This window comes from Podarcis filfolensis (genome assembly GCF_964270895.1).
Source record: "Podarcis filfolensis genome assembly, chromosome: 11".
Lineage (NCBI taxonomy): Eukaryota > Metazoa > Chordata > Lepidosauria > Squamata > Lacertidae > Podarcis > Podarcis filfolensis.
The window spans coordinates 36143573-36166082 of record NC_139613.1 but is presented as its reverse complement, the minus strand read 5'-3'; the positions used below and the strand labels follow the sequence as shown (position 1 = coordinate 36166082).

At 42.3% G+C, this 22510-nt stretch overlaps 2 protein-coding genes across 11 annotated transcripts in view; one reads left to right on the top strand and one right to left on the bottom strand.

Moving 5' to 3' along the window:
• GPR150 (G protein-coupled receptor 150) overlaps positions 1-18406 on the top strand; it is a 25479-nt gene extending 7073 nt beyond the window's left edge. For 2 of the 9 annotated variants that reach the window (XR_014539811.1, XM_083577030.1), the window contains exon 2: positions 6991-7358. Coding sequence is in view for 1 of the 9 variants with exons in the window: in XM_083577030.1 (XP_083433156.1) it covers positions 6991-7025 (35 nt within the window). In the remaining 8 variants the exon portion in view is untranslated. Of the gene's footprint in view, positions 1-6990; positions 7359-8387; positions 8536-9796; positions 10090-10710; positions 11052-15653; positions 16503-17828 lie in introns of those variants that run through there. The other 7 variants (XR_014539804.1, XR_014539805.1, XR_014539806.1 and 4 more) reach the window with 7 other exon arrangements.
• Positions 1344-22510, bottom strand: ARSK (arylsulfatase family member K). Of its 2 annotated transcripts, XM_083576914.1 has the most exons (8): positions 21968-22510; positions 20385-20514; positions 18436-18595; positions 16514-16796; positions 12309-12480; positions 9417-9638; positions 5774-5998; positions 1344-4065 (listed from the first exon to the last, which is right to left on the bottom strand). In XM_083576914.1, exons 1-8 carry the CDS (start codon positions 22130-22132, stop codon positions 3785-3787), a joined length of 1638 nt encoding a protein of 545 aa, XP_083433040.1. In that variant the 5' UTR covers positions 22133-22510; the 3' UTR covers positions 1344-3784. The 2 variants fall into 2 exon arrangements, with proteins under 2 accessions (XP_083433040.1, XP_083433041.1); XM_083576915.1 differs by lacking the exon at positions 20385-20514 and having other exon boundaries at positions 21968-22065.

Here is a 22510-nt window from a genome sequence, read left to right as displayed (position 1 = left end):
AGCAAGGATGTATGCACAGGATACATGTAAGCAAATTGTAATAGAACAGAGGGAGTGAAATAAAATCAAATGCAACAAGTGCTTGTCTGAACACAGCCCAAGCTGTTTATTAATGCTGAAATGAATTCCAGCATCCTGTCCTATTGCTCCCTTCAGAGGCAGCATTGCTTAAATCAGTAATAGCCCAGTGTCCCACTAGCTTTCGTTTGGGAAAAAACACAAAGATGTTGTGTAGCTTGTGTAACAAAAGATTAAAAAGTAGGAGCACACAAAAAAGGGGCACTTCATCATTAACCCATGACAGAAGTTCTGTTGTTCAGGATTTCCAAGCCATCTGCAACAGGAGCTGGTGGTGCTGTCTGCAGTTTGCAGGGGAATGTTAGCCTCAAATGCAAGCATTTTCTGAGAGTAATGGGGGTATATTTCTGCAGCAGGATAAGGCAAAACTCGTTTTCCCTTTTCCTTCAGGGTCCCCCCCAACTCTGCAATTCTAGGATTCCTGCTGAAACCATTTAATGCTGGGAGAGGAGTTTGGGGCTGTTGTTTTTAATTTCATAAGGCAATCTCAAATGTGTAGCATACGGGCAGCCAATAAAGTTCTTACAGCAAGGGTGTTATATGCTGATGCTAGGCTGCTCCATTCACGAGACTGGCCACTGTATTCTGCTCCAGCTGCAGCTTCCAGATCAACCTCAGCCTCCACATGTAGGTCTTGGAGGCTATCAAGCACAGGTTCATAGCAGGATATTTTTGTTTAATCTTATTTTAATGTACAAACTAAAACACTTCTGCTTGTCTGGGGAGTTCCCAAAGTAGATATATAAAAAACCCCACTACCTTGTTTTTGGATGGCTCCTTTTTGCTTGCAAACTGATAGGCAATGGGACCACTCATGTTCAGCATTTGAGGGAAATATGATGATATTTGCATACACAAATACCATCTTTCTTCGTTTTAAACTTCTCAGTTCCAATACATTGGGGTTTGGTGGGGGCAGGGAAAGAAACTAGTTTTTCCCACTGCGCTAGAGAGAAGATCCAGATTATTCTGAGTTTCTTCTTATTCTTTGCCCTTTCATTTGCTTGGAGGAAAGGGTACTAGCTGTTTGTGTGTGTGTGTGTGTGTGTGTGTGTAATGGAAAGGACAACGGTTGCTAGGGAGATATAACATATTTGAGTAGCAAAAATCTGCATGCAAATCTCTTGGATATTTAGACCAAATGAAACAACATATGCTGCTCACACTTAAAAGTGCAAATGCAAGCCGTGTTGGTATACCCAGACAAGTATCTGGAGTGTGTTGCATGAAGGTTAAACAATACTTAAAAGGCTTATGCAATACAGTAAAAGAAAACAGTGGTTTTTAATAGCTGCAAGCCCTTAGAAGAATAAGAAGGAAGTGTAGATGAATCTAACATTACCCCACACAATGTTAACCACCACCATAATACTAACTTCATTCAGCGGGGGCGGGTGTGTGTGTGTTAAAAAACCCACTTGTAAATTACTACACAAACCATTAACCCAAAGGAATTCAGGACCATATCATACAATCATTAGTCACAAATGGCATCGGTATGGTGGGGACCTAAAATTGCATGTATCTCTTTTGTGTTCAGTAGTAACTGAGGGCATTGCCAGACTCGCTGTTTTGTGGGAGGAATTCAAATGCATACCAGAACTTCAGGTTTCTACATTTAAGGTGGGTTAAAGCGTTATGTTGCTCTTGTGCAACAAATCCACTTTTTAAAAAACTCAAGACTCTTGGTGGTTTTAAAGTGACAGAAAAATGCACCGAAAAGTGGAGGGTGAACAAATGATTCCATGTAAACATAACCACAAGCAAAATGGAGGATGAATGCTCAATAAAGACTAGGTATAATCTAACCTTTCTATAAGCTTTGTGCAAACAAATCAGGATGAATGCAAATGGATCACCTGGAGGGAGCCTGAACAGATGTGCTTGCCCTTGTTCAGCCCTAAACTCTTAATACTGCACTTTGAAATGTTGTGTTCTGACCAAGAAAAATCCAGTTAGAACACAAACTCACTCACAAAATTAATACTTTTAGGGCAAGAATACGGTAGCTTACAAAGTACCCTGTGGATGCTGTTGGACTCCAATTCCCATCATCCCTGACTATGAACCATATTGGCTGGGGCTGATCGGATGTGGTTTTCAATAACATATGGAAGCCCAAAGGTTAGCCACTCCAGTTAGGGCACTGCAAATACTATACTTGCTACTCCAAGTATAGTAATACAAATGTGTATAGTGCTTTCAGAGTGTTTTACATGCATCTAATAGTTATCCTTACAACACTGTATGGTAAGCCACCGATTATTCCCCATATTGCAGGCAACAGCGGAGAAAGAGTGGCTTGTCTAAGGCACCTAGTAAGTTCATGGCAGTGACAAGAATGAAACCTGAGAATTCCTAATTCACAGCTAAGTCCTAGCCACTACAGTATATACTTTTCCACCTGAAAAAGTATAGTCTTGGGGCTAGTGCAGATGTAATAAGCATCTTTTGCTTCTGTTTTCTGTTGACTGCTTTTTATTGCTTTGTCCAAAACCAAAACTCTGATTAATCTTAACAAAGGTTTAGGGAAACAAGCAAATTGTCCTGCTCCAACCATGTCAGGGCTTAGTTCTTAGGGAGAGGCTGGGGTAGCCCTGTCTGCTCCTGCAACTAGGTGAAAAGCAGACTGAAGTCAAGGTATAGACCATGCCAAAGCACAATAAAAGCACTCCATCAACAAGCCTAGCTCTAAAGGCAGGATCTAAGTAGAAGCCAGCAACAGAGGACATCGGTCAAAAGGCATGGCAGAATAGACAAGGTGGTTCAAAAGAGATTTGAACCTAGATTTCAATATGTGCTGTTCCAGCAGCTTCTATAGTCTGGTCTCCCACACTTCACCCAAGACCCCTTACTATGAGTAGCTCTGTAATTTTGGACTATCAGACATGTACTTTTTTGGTAGGTAGATGCCCAAACATGGACTTTCTGGGCTCTATGCTCTCTAGGGCTGGGAGATGGTTCGGTCTCCCCCTCTAAAGGGGGATGAGTTGGGAACCCACCTCAAGAGTCCTTCTAGAGCAACCTCTGGACACAGGCATGGTGAGATTTTCCCTGGTTGTTAAGGGCTTCTTATCAGTGATAGAGATGGTGGAGGGGTGGCGGTTTCCATTTATCCCCTAGGGTATCCTTAGCTCAGGGACTTTGCTGGCAGAATACTTTTCCAAGTCTTGGCAGGGCCCAGTGTGATATCACATTCACAAAATGCAGCTTGACTTTGGTTGGTTTCTTTGAACCATAGTTGAGACTAAACACCATTTGCTGAGGTTTGAACATAATGGTAAACTGTGGTTAAAAATGGAAGGAAAAGATTTTGATATCCCCTTTGTGGCTGTGCCAGAGGAGAAGGGAGATGGGAAGTGCAGACAAGGCTCTTGCTAACAACCATAATTTAACATTATGTCCCAATAAGGCCATTATATCAACATCCATGTTAATCACAGGTCACTTAGCAGGGATTCTTAACCAGAGTTGAAATCAGGTTCTGAAGCTGGCTAGCAAATCCTGGTTAACAGGCAACTGGGGCTAGCTAGTATTTATAGCTTAGCAGAGTGGATTTGTGTCAGGAAATGGGAGGGACGAGGATAGCATCTGACCCCACGTCCCATTTCAGTATCTGTTGCAGTAAGAGGTGACTGCTTATTGCACCCACACTGCCTCTTTACATTCAGGAGCAGATTGTCCATTCTCACTTTCTGAAGACATTTCACACAATTGTCTTCTCTTTAATCCATCTATCAATTGCATCCTCGTACTTCTTTGGGTCCTTCTTCCAGTTCTGGTGCCACCTCAGGTTAGCTAAGGTATCAGAATAGTTTTGTCCTAAACTTTGTTTCCAGTTGATAAACTCCTGTTTGTTGTACTGTTCAACAGAGGCAGAGACTTTGGGATAATCAACGATGGAGTAGAGTTTTTTGTTCAAATACTGTGTGATCTCTGGAAACTTGGTTGCTACATTTGTTAGTTCATCTGGATCGGCAGAGAGATCTGCAACAAAGAACGATTAAGACAAATTAATGAGTCTGAACTTGAAAAAAAGGAGTAGCGCAGCACTGGAGCATTTGTTTGGCATGCAGAAGGTCTCCCAATTTCAATCCCCAGTATTCATTTTATTATTATTATTTTGCTTTTATATCTCAGCTTTCCTCTAAGGAGCTCAAGGTGGTGTACATGGCTCTCCCATCTTCATATTATCCTCACAACAAAGCTGTGAAGTAGGTGAGGTTAAGAGATGGTGCCTGGCCCAAGGTCACCCAGCAAGATTCCTATCTGAGAAGGGATTTGAACCCTGGTCTCCCACATCTTAGTCCAACACCCTAATGGCTACACTACCCTAGTGTAGGTTGGGCTAGGAAAGCCCCCTGCCAGCCTGTACAGAACAGGAGAAGGGAAACTTTCATCTGAAGGACCATACTGTGTTAGATACTGGAGGTGCTACATAGCTTCATCTTCCTTGAAATCCCCTTTTAAAGCCACCTGGGTTGGCAGCCATCACTACACCTCACAGTAACAAATTCCATTAACTATGTGCTACGTGGAAAAATACTCCTTTCCCTCCCCTCGAAACTCTCACCATTCAGCTTTATTGGATAGTCCCAAGTTCTAGTTTTATGAGAGGAAGAAAAACGTCCTCCACTTTCTCAACACCATGCATGCTTTTATATACCTCTCTCATGTGCCACTTTACTCACCTTAAACAAACAAACAAACCCCCCAAACCCTCAAATGTCATTACTCCTCATAGGTGAGTTGCTCCCTTGATGATTTTGGTAATGTACCCAGGCCTAGACTACAGCGTGGCACCTTTTTGGACCTCGGGTGCCTAGTCATCTGACCACATTGTTCAATTTGAGAGGAAGGAACCATAGTTCAGTGGTCAAATTCAAACCCAGGTTTATGGGTTTAAGCAGACAGGGCTATGCGCAGTTGAGACATTAAAGAAACAACTGTCTCAGACTTTGGCCAGTGATTCTAGTGTCTTCAGACTGCACATTTGCTGTTTCCAACAGTGCAGTGCATTGACTGCAGAACTGTGTTTTGATTTAACTGTCATATTTTGTTTGTACAAACTTGCGTTGTTGCAAAGGAGGGTGCTGATCCTTATGAATAATGGGGTGCTAATTACTATCACTACTACTTTACTACACTGCTTCTCTGCTCTTCTGGTGAACCATACAAGACATGATGCAGCAACAATTAATCATACATCTGGTAGTTTGTGTTGCTTCAAGACAGGAGCTACATAGTTCTGCTAATGCAACACTGCTTTGCGCCTCCCTATGATACTCGTGCGTGGCGCTGTGGGTTAAACCACAGAGCCTAGGACTTGCTGATCAGAAGGTCGGCGGTTTGAATCCCCGTGATGGGGTGAGCTCCCGTTGCTCGGTCCCTGCTCCTGCCAACCTAGCAGTTCGAAAGCGCATCAAAGTGCAAGTAGATAAATAGGTACCGCTTCGGCGGGAAGGTAAATGGTGTTTCTGTGTGCTGCTCTGGTTCGCCAGAAGCAGCTTAGTCATGCTGGCCACATGACCCGGAAGCTGGCTCCCTCGGCCAATAAAGCGAGATGAGCGCCGCAACCCCCGAGTCGGCCACGACTGGACCTAATGGTCAGGGGTCCCCTTTACCTTTACCTTATGATACTCATGCGGACCAGAACAGAGGATCAGACTGTACATTAATCAAGTAGCAAACGTACCAAACAGCTGAGGAGATACTGAACGACCATCTGAGTATGCTATGTATTTCCATCTGTCAGTTCTCAGCATGTAGGTTGAAGAATTCACATTGCAGCCATGGAATTCACTCAGAATCCAAGTAGGATGTTGCTTTCTAGTTGGGAATTTATCTTCTGCCTGTTTCAATACCAGGGGCATCAGTGAATATCCACTGAGATTTTTTGGTATGGGTATTCCAGCAACATCTGAAATTGAAATTGTGACTTAAGTCAATTTGTTTTTAAAATTTGGTATTTACATTATTTAAAAAGAATTAAACATAATTAAAAGAAAAGGCAGAAATATATAAAACCAACAAGGAAATAAATTATATACTATGTCAACCATTGCAACTTGTCCTTTGCCCCTTATAGTGATATTTCTGATCCTCTTACCTTTGCATTTATATTAAGTCCAAGATGCCTCTTACATTTTCTTACTGTAAAATTAATACTAGCTACCTAGGGAAATTATTTCCACAAAACTTCAGTTCTGTTCTAACCATTAGCAGTTTGTTACTGTTAAGCAACTCATATGCGGTGCAAAAGAGACAGATAGAGAGATTTTTAAGTCACTGAAATTAAACCTAACATCTTTCTGAACTAACAGTGGCATCTAATTGCAGTGTCCTGTTTGCACAAGTAAGACTTACCCTTCCTTCTCCATGAAGCCCGCCCCCCCTATCTGCCGAATTTAAACAACCTTTAAGATGGAAGTACAACACCATAGGTTGCATCCAGTGCTGTCACTGCACAAAGGGAACAGACATCTACTTGTGCAATGGAACTTCCTGTCCCTTACCATCCCTGCATATCCTCAAAAACATGCTTCAGAGGGCTGAGGAATTTTTTTTGAGTGAATTTTTTTGGGGGGGTGTCTGTGGTGTACTACAAAGAGAAATACAGGATGGCAAAATCTGCTGTAGGAATAAAAGTCTGTTTGTGCCATGTTGGATACAACACCACACTTTTAAGGGAAATTGTTAAGATGTGACACGTACATGTACAGAAACAAACTGTAAAATCAAATGGCAAGGCACACAGACAGACTATATTCCTATCTACTACAGATAAGGTCAGAGCTTACTTCATCAGTTGGCGTGTCTGAGAAAATAACATTAATCATTTGTTTGTTACTCACCTAAATAAATTAATCATTTTTTATTTTATTTTGTATTTTTTAAATATTCTGAATACAGGAAGGAAGAACCAGGAGAGAACATATGGAGAATGAGAGCACAGGAAGGACGGTGATTTAAAAATACAAACTTCAAGAAGAGAGATGGGGGGAAATTAAGACAGTTGGAACAAGAAGGTAGGGGCTGAGATTTGATTAAGAGACTGTGTGACTCATTCATTAGTAATGTTAAACTAAAGTCTCTAGTTAGAATATAGGGTTTGAACTAAAAGTACTAACTATTTTCCAGGAGTGGAGAAATCCCCAACTTCTTGGCGACCTTTCAGTGATTCCTTCATAAGAGCTCACCTATTCAGAAGGCTTTGCCCTCACTCTAAATTGACCCAATTTCCCCTGTGTAATACTGTCATGTCAAATACAGTTAACTATGAAGCATAGTGTAAAGGTAATTGGGGTTGCTCGTGCGTAAGGGGGCTGCTGCTCTAGGCAACGTTGTCTGGCTAAACCTTTCCCTGGCTGGACAGCCCTTTCTCCGTGGCTGTGTCAGTCACTGGCAGAATCCGTCAGTGGGCGTTTCCTGAACTTCTTCCAACATAAAAGCTCCTTGACGCCAAGTCTACGCCTAGCTTCCCTGCGCGGAAGTCTTCTGCGCAGAGTGGGCGTGGCCAGCGGAGGTCCTGGGCTCTCCCCGCTGGTCTCTGTGGAAGAGTCTTGGAGCCATTTCTCCGAAGTCCTTCCCTGCTCCCCTTTCTTCCTGGTGTCACGCCGATTTCCTTCCCCAAAGGAAGTGTTCTCTCTCTCCCTGCTGGTCCCTTCTCCTGCATCGTTGGGGAGCCTTACCTCCACTCTTGGCTCCGATGGCAGTTCCCTGACACATAGCCATCTTATCATGTTCACAGTGTGATTCCCAATTGGTTAGGATCGCCCATGTGACCGGCCCAGGAAGCATCATCCTCACACTCATTAATTTTATGCTGCTGCACTTCCATAAAACTGTATCATGTGCCTTCAGACAATGCCAGGGTAAGCGAATTAGCTTTGTTTCTCTCAGTAAAATCAAATTGGCTATGCAATATTACAAGATCATCCTATTTACTAAATGACCCCTAAACAAATGAATACATTTTTGTTCCTACAAACTTTCCCAGTTGGATAAATTGTTCTTTACTGTGGGTGTCTACTTTGCTAGGGTCTCAGTACTGTTTTTAATGTATTTGCTGTTTTGGTGTTTTTAAGTGTTGTTAATACTCTTATGTGTAAATGGTTGTTCAGAAGGCAATGAATAAATCAAAGATGATGATGATAATAGGTGGGATAACTTATGTCACTGATCCAGGTAGCAATGATCCCAGTTTCACATTGATTTCTTGACCTCAGCAATGTCACATAGCTAAATCTAACAAGTTTCTTAGTGTCTTGACAACATTCAGGTCACTATGTGGCCTATGATTAGTCTAGGATTGCCTGTGTGATTAGTCTAGGAAGAAGAAGCAGTACTCAGAAATTTGGTGGGAAGGAAATCAAGCTGCAGCAGACAGAACAACCAACAGCAACAAACATGGCTGTAAAAAGGCAAATATTCCCACAATTAAAAGGGTTTCTTTTCTCCAGGAAATATTTCTCATCCTTCCCGCAAATGGGACACTTTTGACGCAGAAACGTAAATAAGGCAGAATACATTATTTTCCACGTTCCAGGTGTTTATAATTTCAGAAGGATTTTGAGAGCCTCATTATTTCATTCAGCCTCATTATTTCATTCATTATTTTTATTCATTATTTCATTATTTCATTAAAATATTTTCCCCATTATTAAAACATCCAGTAATATCTCATTTTGGAAATGACTGGGGATCTGCTGAAACCTTCACACCCACCTGCCTAAATATATAACCCATTACATGTCCTTTGAGCACACTATTTATTTATTTTTAAGTGTGCTTTTTATATCTGTGCAGAGCAGTGCAAGTATCATTCTGGCCATGTGTGCATGAAACAAGAGTGGCCTTGGTTCACATGTGGACAAAAATAAACTATTCATATACACTAACGTTAAATCAAAGGAGGTGAAACTTACTGGGGCATCTCCAAATTTTGGCTTTATTGATCAGTGTTGGATCCTTTAAATGTCCCTTCTTTGCAAGCTGAGCAGTAAATCACAACATGGTGTAGGCATGTTGGGGAAGTTATCTGACAGTAGTGACACCATGGTTGCTAGTCAGCCATGCTTTAAAACCAGGGGTGGCTAACCTGTGCTCTTCCAGACATTCTTGGACTCCAACTCCCACCGGCCTCAACCAGCATGACCAAAGGTAAGGGATGATGGGAGCTGTAGTCCAGCAACTTCTAGACAGTCCCAAGTGAGCCGCTTGTGCTTTTAAGCCATCTCCTGCAATCATATGTTAGCAAAGGGGATGGTTTTAAATATTTTTTTATCCCTGCTGGTCATATGAAGTGAGCTTGCTATTCCAACAGAAATATTGCTTACCGAGCATGGTAGGGTAGATATCCACAAGGGACACCACATTGGGGATGAATTGCAGCTTAATATTCGGTCCCATTATAAGGAGAGGAACATGGGAGCTTGCTTCGTACATGCTCATTTTGTAAAACTGCCTGTGTTCCATGGCAAGTTCTCCGTGATCTGCAGTGAATACGACAAGAGTCCTTCTGAGTAGTCCTGTGTCATTTAGAGCAGAAATTATCTCACCTGCAACAAAATATAAGGGAGGGTTAATACACAAACATCAAAATATTCATTAAACATTGACATGAATAAAAATAGTTTTTAGATGTCACAAGGAGGTAGCTCTTCTGCCAGTGCAATGAAAGCACTAGATCACGTTGCCTGTGTTCTCATTTATACAGAAGCCGTTGCTGTTTCAAAGATTCCAAAGAAAAGTCCTCTGGGAGGATGGAGAGAAGCTAATTATGGGAGATCATGAGGGGCAGTTTATTTTCTCCTTGAGAACTCTGAATAAGTTCCTTCCACTGCTAAATATCAGCATGCACAACTGTGGCTTCCATACTTCCAGAAATCTCCATCCAAAATGCTGCATTTTGCTAATCTGTTGCTAAACACCCACAGCTATCCACTTTTAGAAGCTCACATTTATGTCTGCCATACAGATCTCAAAGTATGCTTTAATAGTCTGAAACTTGCAAGAGTTTTTAAAACTGCACTGAAAGATGAGTCTGAATCCCATTTAAGGTGGTGCATAAGCTCAGATACAAGATTTAGGTCACAATCCTATACAGTACATACTTAAATGGGTGTAGTTGGGGGGCAGGGAGGGGCAGCTACCCCCCCATAATAAATAAAAATCAATAAAATACATAGCAAACAGGTTCTGCCCCACTCCCAACAAAAGGCCTGCCCCTCTTAACAAAAGGTCAGCCCCCACAACAAAAAATCCTGGCTATGCCCATGCATACTTATTTGGGTGTAAGCTCTACTGAACACAATGGGACTTGCTTCTGAGTAAGTGTACCTAGGATTTGATTCGTTGTAGTTCTCTTGAATTTACCTCTTGAATTCATCCAGTGTTTATTAGGAAACTGTCAAATTTACCCTGAATTTCTACATACACTAAGCGTTTTCAAAGAAGTTACAATTACAGGCAAGGATTGTAATAACTGATCAGTAAGCCCAAAACATGGAGATTTTCCATACTGCCCCTATATCATTAAAGAGACAGCAAGGCACCAAAATTCTACCCAAAGAAAACGCTTGACCTAAGCTCCTTCTTGCTTCTGTTCTCCATCTCTCTCATTACACTTAGGCTTTTAGGAATTAAAGCTGGAATTCTCAGAATGCCAAATTCTGCAGCAGATGGGAACAGCATTCCAGATGTGAAGCCAACATATAAAAAGAAGATTAATAATAATTGAGAGGATTCCTCACTCTACCTCACTTCAGTTTCAGTAGATGTTCCTTGACAATTTTTCTGCTCTTCTGGCAATAACAATATAAAAATGCTACAGTGTCAGAATTGATGTGCCTGAATATCCTTTCATTTCCAACCTCTTCCCCCAAGACAGCCGTCTCAGAATATTATTTCCATAAAGTACATGTCTTACATGTATTAAGCCACAGAGAACAAATACACCAGATTAATTACATTCCCTCCTATAGGCCGAGGGAGCCAGCGTTTGTCCACAGACAGCTTCCAGGTCATGTGGCCAGCATGACTAAGCCGCTTCTGGTGAACCAGAGCAGCGCACGGAAACACCGTTTACCTTCCTGCCGGAGTGGTACCTATTTATCTACTTGCACTCTGACGTACTTTTGAACTGCTAGGTGGACGAGCTGGGACCGAACAACGGGAGCTCACCCTGTTGCAGGGATTCAAGCCAGCAACCTTCTGATCAGCAAGCCCTCGGCTCTGTAGTTTAGACCACAGCACCACCCGTGTCCCTCAGATGTTTGGTACAGACATCTAAAACCAGGTTAATGTCATTTGTGTGGTGGTGGATGAGACCAGGTCTCAGAAAGATGTACATAGGGCAGAACCACATGAATTATGCCTTGTGTGACACATGCAAAGGCCCACCTGATCCTTTCCTCAAAGGAGTTGCAGTCATGCAGCTCAGATGTATCGGATGATATCCGGCCTGAATCAAAAGTAGACCCATTGAAATAAAGTTGGTCAAGTCCATTTATTTCAGTGGGTCTACTAAGTTTGACTTAGTTGAATATCATCACAGTACAGAGCTACATTTGTAAACATAATTGCTTGGCTCACATAATACATTATTTGCATTAAGATTGCTGTGTACACTCCTGAGATTGTGTCCCGGCCTCTTGCATTTTGCCACCTGAGGCAAAACAAGGAAGTGGCTACCCTTCTGCGCAGCTGTACCTTCCTCCGGCAAGATCTTGTGAGAGTTCTGTGAGATCTTGCTGGAAGAAGATGCAGCTGCGCAACCGCAGCAATGGTGGCAGGGGTGGGGGCACCGCCCCGCAGGATTCTGCTGCCTGAGGCAGCTGCTTCAGTCTACCTCATGGGTGGGCTGGTCCTTGTCCCGGCCTCTGCAACTGAAATGACGTTACCATAGTCCTTAATACATGAACTGAGACATATTGTTTTCTTCATGGATCAGATTCTAACCTTGTAGGCAGAGTATGATAGAAGTTTTATTAAATAATAGATTAAAGAAACCCCAACAGAAAACATCTAGTTGTTACTTTCTGGAAATAATCTTTTTACGCAAAGCTTAGCTATGAAAAATACATAGGCTGCAGTTCTAAGACTTTGAATAATGCATAATTAGGACTGTAGCCTCTACATGGCTAGAATCAGGGAAGAAAACGATCTTTGCAGTAATAGTATTGAGAAATACATTATGATATTAGTAAGATAATCAGGATATCACTTACCAAGCATTGCATCCGTTTCTGCACACATGGCATAATAATGTGCTCGGATATCTCTGATTTCTTTCTCCGTAAATTTCTCTGTGCAGTTCTTTGTATAAGAGGAATAGTAATCTACTGGGTGCATCTCTGAAAATGGAAGCCATTTTGGAATTTTGATGGCTTCGTATCTCACCTAGTAACAAAGTAAAATAAAAAATAAAAAATTGTCAAATGGTAACTATTATCACCCTCCAATTTGCCAGCAGCCCAAGGTAGACATACTGACTGAACATGAAGACTCCATGTTTTATAAATGAGGGGAGAATAAGAGGGGAGGGCCCCATTGCGCAAGCAGAAGTCCTCGAACAGGGCTTGTGATGATGTGACTTCTTAGGTGACTCCTGCCCAATGCATTATTTACAGAGCAGGACCAAAGTGCATAGTGCTTTACAGAGAACAAGAGCACAGGATCCTGCCCTGAGGGGAGTGCAATCTGTAGTATGACCCAGAGGAAGAGGAGGGAAATGGAGACAGGGATAAACAGATATGTTCAGTTGCACATACTTAGGCATAGTTAGAGAATGCCATGAGGACTAGGGACTTGTGCCAAAATGCTTTGCAGAGAAAGTGCACTTTGAGGAAGGTGTCCAGGGTGGTATTCAATGAAGGGTAACACAAAGTACACTTATTGAAATCAGTGGGCCTAATTTAGTCATGTTCACTAACTACAATGTATGTACTCGGGGATAAACTTAGTTGAATACCACCTCCAATCTGCTTCTCAATAGGTTAGAACATTGGTGTAAGGAGAGAGTCCCTGATCCACTGCTGTTCTTATCAGAGATCTGTGCAGCAAAATGTAGCATGTGTTTAGAGGCAATATTCCAGACATTACCACTACACTTGGTGCTTTTTTCCTGCCTGTGCAATTCATTCAGGTAAAGAGTTGGATCTGCTACAGCCTGCTTCCATAAGGTTCAGTTAGATTTTAGGAGATGATCACAGTCTTCCACCGCAATGACTTCTTCTTTTGCAGCCAGCAGCTTCTTCCAGTTCCACTATCCCCTCCCTAAGCGTCTACAAGAAAGACTTTTCCTAAAAAATTGAACGTGTGGTCTTCCCTTGCTCACCGCAGTGCCTGCGTCTAGGAACAAAGCCACAAGTCTTAAAGATGGCTCCAGCTGATCCCTTACAGACCATCTGCTTAGCAACATAGCGTACTGTGAGACCATCATGTTGATGCACTGCTTTGAATTGATTCAGCAAATGAGAGAGCTTGATTCAGCGCTAAGCTTCATACCAACCTAGAAAGGCCATTGCTGCAATCCCAAGAACCACACAATTAATTCTACGTGCCCAGCAGGACTTCCAATGGTGCATACACATAAACACAATGGCAACCCAATATTCAAAGCAAAAGTCAAAGTGTGACATACTGCATAGAAACCCATGGCTCACAGAAAAGAACTCCTTTGTTTAGCAATCAAATCATTGCAATATATTATCTTGATAGCAATCCTCTGGAAGTGAATACCCAATTATTATTTTTGTAGAACGTGTATTCGAGTTCATGTTCACATTTAGGCTTCAATGTTAGTTGAAGCCGCTGATTTAACTACAGTGGTACCTCGGTTGTCAAACGTAATCTGTTCCGGAAGACCGTTCGACTTCTGAAATGTTCGACAACCAAGGCGCAATGGGCGGTCGGCCAATTCCATTGAGAAAATTGAGAAATGCACCTCGGAAGCTATTCGACTTCTGAGGCATGTTTGAAAATGGAAGAATTCACTTTCAGGTTTTCGGCATTCAAAAATCAAAATGTTTGGCTTCCGAGACGCTTGAAAACCGAAGTACCACTGTACTGCTACTGGGCAAATGTGTTCAAGTTAATTGTCATCAATGGAGACAATGTCACAGCTAGAGAAATGGACAGTGCTTATTGGTTGCTGTGAGGCAACAGCACAGGAGGTCTACCCTATTGCACTGCTTGGAAGCATGTGATTGGCTACTGTGAGAATCAGGATGCTGTAACTAGATGCATGTTTGGTTTGATCCAGCCGGGTTCTTGACTTCTTAGATGTTCATAGCTGTCCCCTCAGAAAACTCTGGAGCGAACAAAAGACTATTTTTGTCTGGCTCCAGTTTTTCCATGGAAAACAATATAACCAAACATTCACCTGAAGAAATCCCATGAATTAGTGCCCGAGATACTACAGCCAACTAGGTTTTGTATGAAGATGTAGTAAATAGATGCTTCAAGAAAATTCATAATCCATACATACGACAGAAGCTAAATATGATTGCAATAATCGCTTTCATAGTCAGCTCACAGGAATGGGGAAGCCACAGTACACAATCTGTACATTGTACAATACACATTATGGTATACTCCAGAACATACCACCCATACTTCTCATTAGGCATTCCAACACACAATTATGGGGTGGATCCTAGCAGAAGGCACATAACCAGGGCTTTTTTTCAGCCAGAACTCACTGGAACGGAGCTCACACACCTCTCAGATGGGCACCATTGCCATTATAAGAGAACCAGGGAGGAATCATGGTGAGTTCCGCCACCTCTTTTTCTAGAAAAATAACACTGCACATAACTTTTCTCCCATTCGGCCTCTCCTGTGCCAATAGTCAAAAGCCATCTCTGCAGCTCATGCTGGCCATGAGGTTGTCCCTGCCACACAGAGGGATGAAAGGTGACCTGAGAAGAGTGAAGAAATTGGTTGCACTTGGTTCCCAAGCTAAGAACAACTGCATGTTCTCCCTTGTATAAGGATATTCAGGGACTAGAGCTAAGACAAAAATTCTAGCAGAGAACCTAGAAAACAGAATACAAGGTGTACACTTTCTGAGGTTATTGTACTTCACTAGCTCAATACAGATCCCTTGGAGTGGATGACAACAGGAAAAAAGGAGTAATCAAGAAAGCATTCAAACAGCTGAAATTCTAAGACATTGCAATGATGGAGACTAAAATTGAGCACTATTCTCATTACATATAAAAAAAGTAAACCGTGTGCTGAAGATGCTTTTGTGAAGAAATGGTTGTTTCCTTTAAAACATTCTGCTGAATTACAGGGTTACACTGCCATTTAAGCAGTGGGAGCCATGGCAACCAGTCTGGAGAGTTTTGTGTGACCATTGTAAAAACAGAACCTGGAAACAACTCAAATGGAATACAAATAAACAGGAAGAGCTGACTCCCCCTCACAGAAAGAAACCATGTATGCCATCTTGAACTCATTGGAGGAAATGTGGGATAGGAATGTAATACACAAATAAAATAAAGAATATCTTTACATCACAAGCTTAAACTGGTTTTATTAGTCATTCTCAGGGCTTTTTCCCCCAGTCAGAACTCATTGGGACTCACTTCTCAGGTGGGCGCCATTGCCATTCTAAGACAACAAGGGAGGCGTTCATGGTGAGTTCTGGCACCATTTTTTTCTAGAAAAATAGCATGGGTCTTTCCATTTATCCAGGGAACCACGAGCATAGCGGTTTTTAACAGGAAGGATGTAGGACTAGATATTCTGAAAAGAGAATTCTCAGCACTATCACCCTACTATAATTCCTGGGGGGCCAAGGAGATTACAGTTTAGTATAAAAACGTAAGTACATATCTGCTGTACTTGGTCACAGACAATCTGGCAACATAATAAAATACAGTCGTACCTTGGTTCTCGAATTTAATCCATTCTGGGAGTCCGTTCGACTCCCGAAATGGTTCAAAAACTAAGGCATGGCTTCCAATTGGCTGCAGGAGCTTCCTGCACTCAATCGGAAGCTGCAGAAGCTGCGTCGGATGTTCGGCTTCCAAAAAACGTTTGCAAACCGGAACACTCACTTCCGGGTTTGCAACATTCGGGAGCCAATTTGTTCGACAACTAAGGTGTCCAACTACCAGGGTACCACTGAACTGCGGTTAATCTTTCATTTCAGATTTGAGTCACACAGCATTAGGAACATAGGAAGCTGCCCTACACTGAGTCAAGCCATTGGTCTATCTTGCTCAGTATTGTCTACACTGATTGGTAGAGGTTCTCTGGGGTTTCAGGCAGGAACCTCTCCCAGTCCTACCAGGAGGTGCTGGGGACTTGAGACCCTCTGCCACTGAGCTATGGTCCTTCTGTGGGTTGAGGAATAAAATGCTCTAGAAATACAATTCTTTTTAAAAAACTTATATCAAGCTATACGCTAATATTTGCATACCCTCTGTAGCCAATAAGGAGACGTCCGAAATGTAGATGCCCCATAATTTTCTCCGGAGGAAGGTGAAGGATATGGATGAGGCAAATTTAGCCCCAAGTAAAGAACAAAGGGTTGTGTCAAGTTGGTGGCTTTGTTTCTTAGCCAATCTGCAGCATCGTCGGTGGCCTTCCAATCTTTTTGCATGACTCTCACATAGGTCTTGTTACCTACGAGTTCTGCCACAGGCCTGCCTTCTTGCTGAAGCAAAAAATCAACGCTTCTGGTCCAAGCCTCCACACGGTTACTGAAAATCAGAACAGTATTCAGTATATATGCTATTTTCATGTAGATACAATCACAGGCATAGGGACGTGGGTGATGCTGTGGGTTAAACCACATAGCCTAGGGCTTGCCGATCAGAAGGTCGGCGGTTCGAATCCCTGTGACTGGGTGAGCTCCTGTTGCTCGGTCCCTGCTCCTGCCAACCTAGCAGTTCGAAACCACGAGGTGAAAGTAGATAAATAGGTACTGCTCCGGCGGGAAGGTAAACGGCATTTCTGTGCGCTGCTCTGGTTCGCCAGAAGCAGCTTAGTCATGCTGGCCACATGACCCGGAAGCTGTACACTGGCTCCCTCGGCCAATAAAGCGAGATGAGTGCTGCAGTGCCAGAGTCGTCCGTGACTGGACCTAATGGTCAGGGATGCCTTTACCTTTACCTTTATAATCACAGGCAAATTATCATTATGTTCACATTTCTGACATGCCTGCCATTTGTATTCAGTGATTTATGACATTAAATTTTAACTGGGTTTATAAAAAGCTATTCATATCAGTTTGCCTTTGCAAATGATGTTCAAACATGGCCCAGCAGTAAGCCTTGTACCTAGCCACTTCTCTCTCTTCCTCTGCCTTTGCACGGCTGTAGCAAGAAGCTGGGAAGTTAAATTTTGCTTGTTGTGACATTTAAAAATGGAGAAACCATGGCTAGGCTTAAGTAAACAAGGATTAGTGAAAACAAGTCAATTCAAGTAACAGTGAAAACAAGACAGGTTTGACAACTAACTAATTTAGATTAAACATGGTTTAGGGTTTGGCTGTAACAACAAACCATGGTTAATTTAAAATGGAAAGGGACATTTCTGATCTCTTCCAAGCCATGCTGGAGAAGAGGAGGGAGCCTCCCTCTTCTCCCCCTGCAGCCCTCTGCATTTTCAACTCTCTGCAGCATGCACAAAGGAAAAGGGAGAATGTCTTTATATGAAACTTGAGCTTCAGTATACAGGGCTAGACATGTTAGAAGTGGAATGACACATCCAATTATTTTCTCCTTATGCAGCATAAAGAAACTATGACCCTCAGAAAGGTTGCCTACAAGTGGCTGCATTGTGAAGAAAAAGACTAGGCAGTAATATTTGTTCAAGAGCAAATGACTGCAGCTCTCCCAAGGTACTTAGTTCTTACAATAAACCCTTCTGAGAAGTTTGCTGCCTTTATAATGGATTTTGTAGCTCCCTGACAATAAGGACTTCTTTGAGCAATGATGAGGATTTTAGTTACAAAACTAAAATGTTTCGAGAAAGTGTTTTTAAAAAAATCATCTGAAAAAGTGCTACCAGTTTCATATACTTAATGGAACAAAAATTTGACAGGGGAACACATTTTACAGACGAGTGAACTGTCAGAACTTGAGGTTACTACAGAGAACGCATCCATTTATGAGTAGGTTTACAGATAGTACAAAACAAAAAGTACTGTTTCAACTTAAAGTCTTAGGGCCTCAAAAGGGGTGTTGTCAGGATAAATGAAGTAAATACTGAAAAGCACTTTGTACATAGAAATGATAAAATAACAATTCAGTTTTAGCCAGGAGGCTTTCAATTAGCAGTAATCACGCCTCTGATTAACCAATTTTAACCAGAGATAGGGTTTTCCCAATTGCTTACCTTAGTGAGTGATGCCCTGAAGTATAATCCAGTTTTCCATATTTCTGAGTATAGTAGCCATGTTTTTCCATGAGGTCCATCCATGTTGTGTGTTTTGGATCTAAACCCTTGAAATTATTCCAAGATTCTGTTATGTGAGTGAAGAGGCCACTCCACATAGCTAAAACAAAAACAAGATACACACCCATAATAGAATTAGTTGATGAATCATATAAAACATATACAATCTGACTAAAACAAAGCATGCACAGCTTTCCTCTTGCATGTTTATTAGACACCTTTGGGCACCAGGCGAAAACGTTCCTCTTTAAGCAGGTCTTGGGCTGACTGACATCAGATGCCCTTTTGAATGTGTTGTGGAAGAGGGGATTATTGGGTTGTCTTTGTTCTTATTTTTATTACATGTTTTGTGTTTTTTTATATTGTAATGTTATGTTGGGAACCTCCCTGAGATCTATGGGTACACAGCGGTATACAAAATAAATAAATGTTTATGACTTCCACTGCAGCTAAAAGGCATCCCGTAAGACAGGCATGGGCAACCGGTAGCCTTCCAAATATTGTTGAAATACGATTCCCATCAGCCCCAGCCAATAGGACCAATGGTGAGGGATGATGGGAGTGGTAGTCCAGCAACTTCTGGAGGGCTGCAGGTTCCCTACCCCTGCCATAAAGCAAGAAGTTGTGGCTTCAAGAACCCATAGAGACTTTGCCACTATATTTTTCTAACCCAACGTTACAATGGCTCCAGGAGGCCAGAACTCGTTCAGCAGCATGAGGAATCTTCACAACCCCTCTGCCCTCTCCACTGTCTCTCCAATCACAAGAAAAATATTTTTATTATTAGTTCTACCTTGCCTTTTAAAGCAAGCCGCTTACAATAAAAATATTAAAAGCAATGCAATTCTTCCCAGGCTTTGATTACTTTGTATTCAGCAAGGAAAGGAACTTGAGAACTGCTACTGCCACTATTTTCCGAACTACGAGTTGGAGTCAAATCTCCTAACTTCAGTCACACTATTGACAGGTTAATTCTCAGAAGCCATAATACAGTAAGAGGTGTGAAGAAATGGAAGCAGGTTTCTGCTAATGGATAAGCTCTCAGCTCTGACAATCCATTGAAGGGAGAGTGGAGAGGATGCCAGTGCTGGGCTCAGTCTAGGTATCTTAACCATCTATTGAGGGTGGTCCATTCTGATCATCAGTGTGAAGAAAAAAGGAGGAGCACCAATAAATGTTGCAGTCCATTTAATCAATCCTCAGTTAAGTGTTTGTTTATAAGGGCTTTCCATTTTAGCTTCCCACTTCTAGGAAATGCCCAAGGCACCTAATACTCAAAATATGTGATTAACAAAATAAAAGTAAAGAGAAAAAAGTAGAACAGACAGAGCAGCAAATAAAAATATCCATAAAAACAGAAAACAGCCAACTAATCAGATGGAATGCCAGTCAAAATAAGGGGCTACAAAAATGATAATATGGGGGGGGGGTCTCTCCCAAGGCAGGGAGTTCTTGTAACACAATCCCTGAAAAGTGTGCAAGGCGTGTAAGTCATATAACTTACTCATCTAGAAGACAAGCCAATGAAGCCCACTGAGTGGCTTTGTGCAAGTCACTGTCATACCCAGCCTAGTTTCTCCACTTATAAAAGGGGTATGACAACAGGCTTAGTCCTAACTCACATGATGTATCTCCTAATGTTGACCTTCAGCCACTCTGCACTTGGTAAATACAGACAACAACCCACTCCTAATGTCCCACAAGCATATTTATTTCCTTTTTAAAACATGCAAGTGATACTATGTCTATCCTGAAGGCCTGGCTCACAGACACTAAAAGGAACCCGAAGTTTCAAGGTTGCCCAGGGGAAATCTTTTGAAGTTTAGCTATCATAAAGTAGTATTTAAATAGGTTCTACTCATGTATTTCTTGCTTGAGTATGATCTTACCTGCACGGGAAGGACAACATATTGGAGAATTAGTATAAGCATTAAGAAAGAGACTGCCATGTTTTCGCATGAGGTTCACAAACGGCAAGTCTACTGTTTCATTTTTTGGGTGAAATGTCAGCCTTCCATCCTGCATGCAGCGGGGGAAAAACATTTTGAGAATTACTCTGGAAATTAATCAATGCAACATTAGAAACCATATTAAACGATGCAATGTTACAAATCACACTGTAAAAACCACATTCTACCAAAACACCCATTTCAGTGGTTCTGGATGCAATAGATGTTTTCTAGGAACATGTCTTCACTGACAGGACACCAGCATGGTTTGAAATATATATTCCTACAAATACAGTGGTACCTCGGGTTACATATGCTTCAGGTTACAGACTCCGCTAACCCAGAAATAATACCTCGGGTTAAGAACTTTGCTTCAGGATGAGAACAGAAATCGTGCGCCGACAGCGCAGCAGCAGCAGGAGGCCCCATTAGCTAAAGAGGTGCTTCAGGTTAAGAACAGTTTCAGGTTAAGAACGGACCTCCGGAATGAATTAAGTTCTTATCCCAAGGTACCACTGTATACATATTGACAACTGAAACATTTCAGTGAGAGGTACAATTAAGCAAGAACTGAACTATGTGATTTCCTTACTGTGATTTCAGTGAGACTTTGTGACCAGTTCCAAGTCTTTCCAGGAATGAACAACGGCATGAGAGCAGTGACTAATTGCTCAGAAGACTTTGTGTCATGTTGGTTAAGAGCAATTTTGGAGCTGGCCATTTGCAATAACACAGGCAAAGAAGACAGTGTGATGTATGGGCCGGACATAGGAAGTATGACAACATGGGCAACCTTTCCACATCCCCCTCTCCCAATTTAAATCAGAAGAAGAAAGAACTCATTGCCAGTGACCCATTTGCAAAGTAAATCCCTGTTCTGGAGCACCATTAGCGCTTCTGTGCCTTTTATTTTTTCACTATTGAGCAAAACTTGCAAGCTGCTTCATGTTCACTCCCACATATTCACTTATGCTAGAGGTGTTATAACTCCTAGCGTACATAAAGCACTACTTGAATTGTTTCATATAATGCTCTCCTTTTTCCAGTATAATGCTAAATTGTTTTGTATAATGCTAAATTTCCCCCTCCTCTCCTATCACAGGCAGCACAGTCCGAATGCCATAATATTGCAAAAAGTTACATCTAAAGTGCTGAAAGTTAACCTTCACTGTGTTAACTGAATATCTTCCCAAAATAGGCGTGTATAGGACTGCAACCCAAGTGTGACACAAGAACATGCTCTCCAATTATTAAGTGAAAGCTTAGCAACAAATGTCACTCTCAATGCAAGCTCGTTTCGCATGGAGTTCTCCAGCATGTAAATGGCACCTCCAAGCGGGGAAAAAAACAGCAGCCAGGCTCAAGCAGCAGGGAGATCAGGTCCACAGCAGCTGAGCCTGAAAGAGTAGATATTTTTATTTACACCATCCCGCCTCACATTCCTTCGCAAGCAGCAGCAGCATGACTGGAAAGAAGTTGCTCTGGATACTTTTGCTTTTGTTTTGAAAAAGTCAAATACTTACTAAGGAATCGCACATCACCATCACAATGTTAGGCTTCCCGCAGCTGCTGCAAGAGTAATCCTCGTCGAGCAGTGGCCTCGCCTTCACTGCTCCCCAAAAAGCGAAGAGGACCAAGGCAACGAGGTGACTTGCAGAGGTTACATGATTTCTACCTTTTCCACCCATTTCGGTCAGATCAGGAGCTCAGTGGAGCCTCCATGCAGAGATCCCTTCTCTGCCCCACCCTTCTCTTCACCCTGCCAGATGATCATGACGCGTCCCTTGAGCAACCGGGGTGGTGCATCTCGTGCCGCACCCGCTGACCCGTCCGGGAGCAAAAAGCTCACGAAGGGAAGGAGGGCAAGCGGACACCCTTCACAAACTCAGCCGCCGTGTCGCGGGAAACACCGACTCTCATCATACACGTCGGTAAAGAAAGCGGGAGGAAATAATGTCAAAGGCCGTTGCAACGCGCCAGGGGAGAAATAAAGACGCACCCCCTTTTTTAACATACTTTCTTTAGGGAGGGCGGAAATAAACGTCGGGTGGAGAACTACAACTCCC